Here is an 8,141-nt window from a genome sequence, read left to right as displayed (position 1 = left end):
ATGACAATAAAATTATATTCTCACATTGAGCACTAGAGCGTCGCATTGCTTCTGCTCGAGCGACTCCACCAGGATGATGTCTGGCTGCTCAATCTTTATATTGACGGTCATCATGGACGGCTTCTGCGCTGGCTCCACCGCCACCGTGCTCGTCATCGTCTTCCGCCTCTGTAACTAAAAGACAATATTATTATTATTATCATTACACAACAAGTAAATGTAATAAACCTACTAAATAAATAAAAAATCGAAAAAGATTGTCGGTGGCTTAGGGGTTTGGCTTGACTTGTAAGCCACAGGTCCTAGGTTGGATTTCCGCCATGTCCCAAATATGATTTTCGAATTTCATATGTACATAATTTACCCGACGTTCTTACGGTAAAGGAAAACATCGTGATGCAACCTGCACATGTCAGCGAAAAAATTCAAAGATATGTGTGAAGTCTACTAAGCCGCATTGCTATGGTTGACTAAGGCCTAGTCACCTTAACTTAGGGTAGGCTCCGAGCCTCTCAGTAACGACTGTGAGTCGAAAAATATTAAATAAAATGTGAACTAACAGTGGCATTGTCTGTGGATTTGTCTGCGTTGGGGCGGAGCTTGAGGTCAGCGGCGTCAGGCGCGTCTTCCGCCAAGCCCGTAGTCATGAACTCTGCGATCTTGTTCAGGAAGTCCATTGCCAGGATTAGATTGAAACTGAATATTCTCATGTCAACTGTAACAATAATTTCATTAAGTTTGGCTTCAATAACTAAAATAAAACAGGCATCAAAGTTTATTCCGTGTACAGTCTAATGAGAACTTTCGAATCAACAATGCCCTGTTATAAGAAAAGGATAGGTATTTGACTAAGAAGAGAACGAGACATACTCTATTTCTGTATGCTCCCTCCACTGTATTTTATTTACAAAACTTACTGAATGTGTCAGAGTTCTTCATTGTGTATGTAATATCGATCATGCTGCGAATTTTATCATTTGCTTCCATAATCGCAGTCGATTCCTGCGTCCGTTCTAACAACGCTTCCTGGTTATCACGTCGTCTTTCCAGATACCTAGACAAAGATACAATATTTCAATAAAATCACTGTTAAAGAAAATGGTCAATACAAACAAATGTCCCTAACTTCAAACTATTCAATGTAGAGTCAGATAAATAAATTAAATATGTATTTACAAAACTTCAGAAACTAGAAGTCTTCATTTTCAATATATACATAAATATATTCGTTTCTATGGTTACGACCATAAATATATGTTATTAACGAAACCTTGCATCCTTTTTTGCAAAACCGTATTAATCACATATCTAAAGTTAAATGTATACAGGAGCTGACTGTACTTAAACGAATATTCAATTTAAGTATTAAAAATTCAAGTCTGCTTTCTTTAAGGTATTAAACGATATAACATATTATACGAGTGTTTGGTCAGTGTACATGTTTACATACTGTTTTAGACGCTTGCATTATGCGTGAATAAGTTCAAGTAAGTTGACATAAGTCATTAAAGAAGTCTGCACGCAAGTTTCACTTACTCCTGCACATATCTATCACATACCGTATTTAGTATTAGCATAGTTTAAATACTTGTATATTAATTGTTGTTGATAAAGATTTAAATAAATAATACCGTGTAATCTTAGCCCCCCTGCCGGGGCGCGTGTCGTCCAGCGTGCAGTCGACGAGCAGCACGGAGGTGTGCAGCGAGCCGTCGGAGAACATGCGCCCCTTCACCGACAGCAGCGCCAGGCAGAACCGCGCCAAATCCACGTCCAAACTGTTTGATGGATTCTCGACCTTAAAACAATGTTATAATATGCATAGAGTGAAGATTTAATGTTCTTAATACTAGTTTTCAACCGCAACTCCCTCCGCATGGAATTTTAAAAAACAACAAAAGTTACTATTTTATGTGTTCTTCTACTTTACCCTCTACATCTATACTAAATTTCAAATCCGTTCAGCCGTTTAGGCAACAAACTCTAAAAAACATCCATCTATCCATCTAAACTTTCGCATTTATAATATCTGTAAGAAGTAAGATTTTAAAGCGTTCAACAAACACTTCTTTGTTATGAAGGATGTTAGCAAACACTATATTTTTGAATCATTTCTTTTTTTAATACCAACAAACCCTATATTCAATATGAAATTGGTGATTTCAACAAATTATATAAACTTATGTTCTTGGTTGCGATTGCTGTTTTTACATTGTTTATATAGTTGACAAAAAAAAATTAAACCTAGATATTTACAGAATACTTACCGAAGCAGTGGTATTCAAAAGGTCGATAACAAAGCTATCCATAGTGAATGCAAATTTAATAGTCGTCCTAGGTTTCTTGTCTTCGACGGGGGTGACAGGAGCCGACATGGACTTGACCTGCGCCTTGCTGACCTGTATCTTCACGCCTACTTTAGAAGTAGCTTTGGGCATCGTCTGAGCAGCTTTCGTGTCTTCAGTCTTCGTTTGACCTTCTTGGAGATTCTGATTCAGGATCTTCATAATACTCTTGTAATCGCTGTGCCCTACGGTTATCTGAAAAGATTTAAATTTACTTTAATAATTTTGCATATCTTAGTTCTTAATTCAATTAATAAACCCTGTCTAATTAATTTATTGATAAATAATTAAAATAGTAACTTAAAGGTCTATACAGACTGACCGGATTAAAGACCTAATTTTTTTATTGCAAAAAAAATTAAGCTTTATATGATTGATAGAAGGACCATACAATGTTCTACATTTATGCAAAATTCATTGAGGTCCGTTTAATATAAATATTATATTCGTATTTGTAATAAACTCCGGTATATGTGAACGGTCCCTTATGTGAGCGATGTGGTGTATTACCGCGATGGTGTTCATCCTGCCGGAGATGTCGAGGTCCGGCAGCGTGTCGTACCACTGCGACAAGCTGCGCTTCACAAACAGCTTGAAGCTGGTGGGCCGCAGCAGCTTGCGCTCGTGCAGCACGTCCAGCTGCTCCGCGCGCAGCTCCACACACGACAGCTTCATATCCTCCAGCTCCAGCATCAGCTCGTCTACCGTCACTTTGTTGCTCACGTCCTGGTAACACATTATAATTAAATGCAAAACATCCAATTGAAAATGAAATTTTATGTCACCATTTTAAAGTGTAACATTAACTTTCTGTGGATTTACAAGTTCATTTAACATGATCAGACTTTATTTAATCAATATTTACACTTGTTTAAGTTTTTCAAATATCAGAGGCTCAATCATCGACACATTACGAAATCTCGCATTATTGTATAACGGTACTATAATATTGTGTGTGATTTTCCGAGCCGCTAAGATATCTGACAACTGTACTTTGTGGAGTTATTCGTTTTTCGGTTTATTTAAGTAAAGATTTACTTTTACATAATAACAAATAGATATTAAATAGTATACTGACGGCAACGGGCAGGTCGACGAACTTGTTGTTGAGGGTCATGCGGCCGAGGTCGACGAGCACGGCGCGGCGGCTGGCGGAGTTCTCCGGGACCAGGATGATGGGCGCGGCGAGGCGCACCTTCAGCGACAGCTTCGTCAGGTTCTGGTACGCAGTCTGCACGTTAGCGCGCGCCGCGTCCGCCGCCTGAGATGATGCCTCGATGATCGCTTGCTGAGCCGTTTGGAAGTTATTCAGGAACTCCTGCAATACACGTAACAAATTTATCTATATTAATATAATAAAGCGTACACACACTACTTAGTTATGTAGGATGTTAGCAATCACATTATATTTTTTGAATGATATCTCTACACTTACGACACGCTTTAGGCTATATATTATCATGATATTAAAATTTGGGTCTAAATAATTTGGAAAAAGCGTCATTCGTCAAAAAGCGACAAAATACAAGCTGACAACATAAGCAAGATTTTCGTGCTAACGATCATTGTTATCCATTTGAATTTTGACATTTGCTAGAAAAAATTTCTCAGATGTTAAACTAGGTTTACTAGGTCAACAGCCAGTATGCAAGTTGTACTTACCAGCATCGATGTGACGAACCAGTTGAGGAAGACGATACGCAAGCAGTTGATCTGCGCGTCTATCGACATGTTAACATCGCTAACGTTCGGGTACTGCTCCAGGTTGTACATCACTATTTGAACGTTGATGACGTCACCTCCTAGTACTTTTAAAATCTGAAATAAAACAAAATATATGTAACAATCAAAAAAAGTTAATCCCGATTGTTTACAATTTCAACCTTTGTATACCGCATTATCATTTACATTAAAGTATAAATTATAAGATTCCTTAAGTTATAAGACACACTATCCTAAGCAAGGCCCGGCGCACATTTGGCGGGGTACATCGCAGACTATGCCCGCAAAGTCTTTAAAACTTAATCATCATGTTAATCGAGTTAACTTCAGTAATTATTTCAATGAGAAAATTGATAACGTTTTGACTCTCAAAACCGCTCTCTACAGCACTCCGCCTTATGTGCGTCGGCCCTCATAAATTTTATCGGCTATTTGTAGGTTATGTTTACCGACCTCTCTATGTATAGTCTCAGGGTTGAGGTCTTCGACCTTGATGGAGGCGACCGCGCAGTCGAGCTGCGTGTAGGAGGGCTTGAGCACGAGGCCGGCGCCGGCGCCCTGCAGCCGCAGCGCGGCGAGCGGCCGCCGCTCCGTCGCGAACCCAATCTCCACCGCGCCGATCTTCACATTCACCTTCAGCTGGATGCTTTCGATCTGCTTGCGGCGCGCGGGCTTCGACACACTCGCTGGAATACACAAGTATTTTCATTCAAAAACTTTCTATCTCTGTCTCTTTTTTGTATCTCCTCTCTCTTTTCCTCGCACACTCTCTACGTGTTATTGTTTCATTTCTGGTCTGTTCGTTCTAGGTATGCTCAAAACTTCGAGTTGGTTCCAATATGTAAATTAGTTTAAATGTTTCGCTGTTTATAATATTAATAAAAAAGTTATTATAATCAAAATAAATACAATTTTGCTTAACATTAATAATAAATAGTATTTTAAGTTATCATCTATTCAATTCGCTTTATTCTAACAAAAACTATATTATACCTTTAGATTTGGCTACAGAAAATTCTTCATCTTCCATAATAGTTTCCAAAGGACCTGCATTAGCGTATCTGTCAACTTTGCTTTGGATGTTTTGTAAACGAGTCTAGAAAAAAAATTAAAAATAAACAGTTGAAAAGTAAATGAAAAAAAGACAAGGAACAGTATATATAAGATACACATACAAAAAAATGTTTCCTGTTTTTATTAATTAAATATTGTTATTTTCTCAAATACCTGATATTCGTTGGCAATTATTAGTATCTCTTGCAGCCCTTGCAGATGTAACAACAGTTTGAGAGTCGTAAAATCTAATTCAATCAGTTGCTCGATAGATCCGTAGTGACTTCTGAATTCTGGACATTTCTTGTCAACCTAAAAATAAGTATAATTTTATTTCTCATGAATCCTTTAGTTGCAAACAACTTGTTTACCTTACATCCATTATTACCAGATAATTTAAATGGGCCTGAAACATCATATGAAGTAATGATAATGGTAGACCATTATTACAAGTATTATGTAAAAAAAAAAAACAATTGCGTAGACCCATTATAATTACAATACAATACAATTTACATGTTTTCAATTATAATAAAGTGGAGAGAATTGACCTGTTGTATGTGACAAATAAACTCCAAACTACTGGGACGATTTCAAAAATACTTTCACTATAATAAAAATTAAATCATCATTGAGTTACATAGACAATATGTTAAATTAAAAAGCTATCTATACTAATATTACAAAGAGGAAAGATTCACAATTTTGCATGTATTGAAATAACTCTAATTTGTAACTTTGCGATATCAAAACTTCTTTTAACATTAAAAAGCTACGTTACCGACGAGTTAGTCCTTTTAATTATATTTTTTTCGCGAAGTCGCAAGTAACTATTTATGAAATAAACTTACATTACGATAAGTGACCGCGAACAAATACTGATTGGTCAATGCAGCATCAGTGACGTCAGGCACTTCAGGTGTCTCTATCATGTTGATGATGCGGTGCCCGGTCCTGTGGTGCTGCATGTTGACAGCGCCCAGCCTCACCGTCGCCTCCAGCGTGAACGTCTTCTGCGTCGCCGTCAGCTCCAGCAGTTGCAGCGAGAATACTAAGAACTTGTCGTATCCACGCGACTGTGCTGATATCTTGCGGTTCACACTTAGAATTAATTCTGTAATAAAATGGAATTGCTTTATGAAGTCTATCTAAAAGTTAACATTTTTCATACTAATTCTGCATTTAGTGACTATTAAATTATTCTACAATGCGACAGATAAAGACGGATAGAAACAAAGTTATAAAGGCGTTTTAGTGATTTTATACAGTTTCAAACTTAAGAATCATCTATTTCATTTTTTTTTTAACATGAGTTCTATTATACCTTTCATAATAAAGAAAGCCTCCACTTCAGTGAGCTGGACAGATTGTTCGTCAGTTTTCCTTTGCTTGGAGCGCGCTGTGTCTCTTTTCTGTTTCTCTGCTGGGTCTAGATACTTCAGCAATGACAGACTTGATGCCTTCGAATCACTGGCCTGAAATTAAATAAAAATATAATTAAAAATTACCTACATTTTAATGATTCAAAAATGTATTACACATATTCCTTAGTTAGCTAATAAAATACAAAGAAAATCTATCTAATTAACTATTGTAAACTATTAAACCTGAAAATATCTAACTAAATGGTCAAGTTATATATTTCTTATTGCAAAGTTTACTTTACACTTTTCTACAGGTGTAAATACATACATATTTTCTATTATTTAATAAGTATAATAGTGATTGTTATTGACAGAATTACCGCAATAGGGTCGGTGCGAGGATCACCAAAGAGCGGATAGTCAAGCACTTGCCCACTCACGGTATACGCAAATTTGTAGCAAAATATCTTCAGACGGAAAAAGAAAGCAAACTCAAATAAAAAGGTAATTAGAGTTACAAAAAGTTTGATTTGATAAATCAATATAAACATGGAATTTTAAAAAGAAATAAAATAAAACTATGTTTAGATTGCGTTATAGGATATAATGAAATGAAAATAAATAACAAACTAGATGTAATTACCTTTAATTGGGTCGTCTCTTCAGATTGTGGCAAAGGCATGCTTACTAATATTTCGCATAGAGTTAACAGCCTGAAAATAATCAATGTATAGTATTTAAGTGGTTATAAAAAACAATGTAGGTAGGTAGTTTAACAGTGGTAGAGCCGGCTTTTATATCTTAGCCCGAATGGGTCGCCTTGCGTGGTGAATACCATGACCGTACAGAAGAAAGGCGTGAAGTGGGAGCAATTCCGCGTATCGTCTGATGGTGGTGTGGTGGTGTGGTGGTGTGGTGCCAGGGGCCCAACTTTAGGCCCTTTCATACGCCCGCATAGGAAGGGGAAATATCCCCTTTATGTGCATCTCCTCTGTCGATTAAGGGAATCGTATCCGCTATTGCGAATGTCTATGGGCAGCTGTCACTTTGCCAAGACGGATTCAGGTGGCCGCTTGCTCGTTTCCTACCTTATGTTATATCAAAAAGTATACCTGTCCTCTGAGACCGAGATGGCGATCTTCTCGAGTTCTCCGCGAACCTTGATTTTGGGCATGCGAGGGTCGTCAGTGATGAGACACTTGTGTATCTGTATGGTGAGGTTGGTGGGCTGCAACAGGTGCAGCGGCGTACCCACATCCGACCCTATCGCCGTCTGCCACTCCTCTTGTGCACACGCTATCACTATCTGAAAAAACATTTACAATTCATATTTTAAAGTTATATTTTCATAGACTACAAGCTGATAAATGGATATTTATATTGCTTATCCATCCTCTACACCAGTGACTCTCAACCAATGTGCCGCGGCACTTTTGTGTGCCGCCAAATTTTGCACATTTATGTCAAACTATTTATGCAGTGCTGTAGTAAGTAAACAATTTTTATCTTTTTCTTTGTGTGCCGCCAAATTTTGAAATCTTTAAATATATGCTGCAACAAAAAAAGGTTGAGAATCACTGCTCTACACTATCAACTTCTTACTCTTCCTTACTGTAACCTTATTTGAAGTAAATGCAGAATGCCTTTATTCAAAAGT

The 8,141-nt window shown here is 37.4% G+C and overlaps 1 protein-coding gene across 1 annotated transcript in view; it reads right to left on the bottom strand.

Moving 5' to 3' along the window:
* Nucleotides 1-8,141, bottom strand: part of LOC106103455 (vacuolar protein sorting-associated protein 13C) — a 35,812-nt gene that overhangs the window by 17,744 nt on the left and 9,927 nt on the right. Inside the window, exons 14-30 of the mRNA XM_013283234.1 lie at nt 8,097-8,127; nt 7,597-7,790; nt 7,128-7,197; nt 6,865-6,951; nt 6,445-6,595; nt 5,972-6,234; nt 5,295-5,432; nt 5,061-5,163; nt 4,521-4,753; nt 4,008-4,163; nt 3,424-3,663; nt 2,856-3,071; nt 2,268-2,540; nt 1,632-1,798; nt 918-1,054; nt 561-715; nt 25-174 (exon numbers count right to left, since the gene is read on the bottom strand). Coding sequence (XP_013138688.1) covers nt 25-174; nt 561-715; nt 918-1,054; nt 1,632-1,798; nt 2,268-2,540; nt 2,856-3,071; nt 3,424-3,663; nt 4,008-4,163; nt 4,521-4,753; nt 5,061-5,163; nt 5,295-5,432; nt 5,972-6,234; nt 6,445-6,595; nt 6,865-6,951; nt 7,128-7,197; nt 7,597-7,790; nt 8,097-8,127 — 2,764 coding nt within the window. The remainder of the gene's footprint in view (nt 1-24; nt 175-560; nt 716-917; nt 1,055-1,631; nt 1,799-2,267; nt 2,541-2,855; nt 3,072-3,423; nt 3,664-4,007; nt 4,164-4,520; nt 4,754-5,060; nt 5,164-5,294; nt 5,433-5,971; nt 6,235-6,444; nt 6,596-6,864; nt 6,952-7,127; nt 7,198-7,596; nt 7,791-8,096; nt 8,128-8,141) is intronic.

This window comes from Papilio polytes, unplaced genomic scaffold (genome assembly GCF_000836215.1).
Source record: "Papilio polytes unplaced genomic scaffold, Ppol_1.0 DF823731.1, whole genome shotgun sequence".
Lineage (NCBI taxonomy): Eukaryota > Metazoa > Arthropoda > Insecta > Lepidoptera > Papilionidae > Papilio > Papilio polytes.
This window is presented reverse-complemented; position numbering and strand designations above follow the sequence as displayed.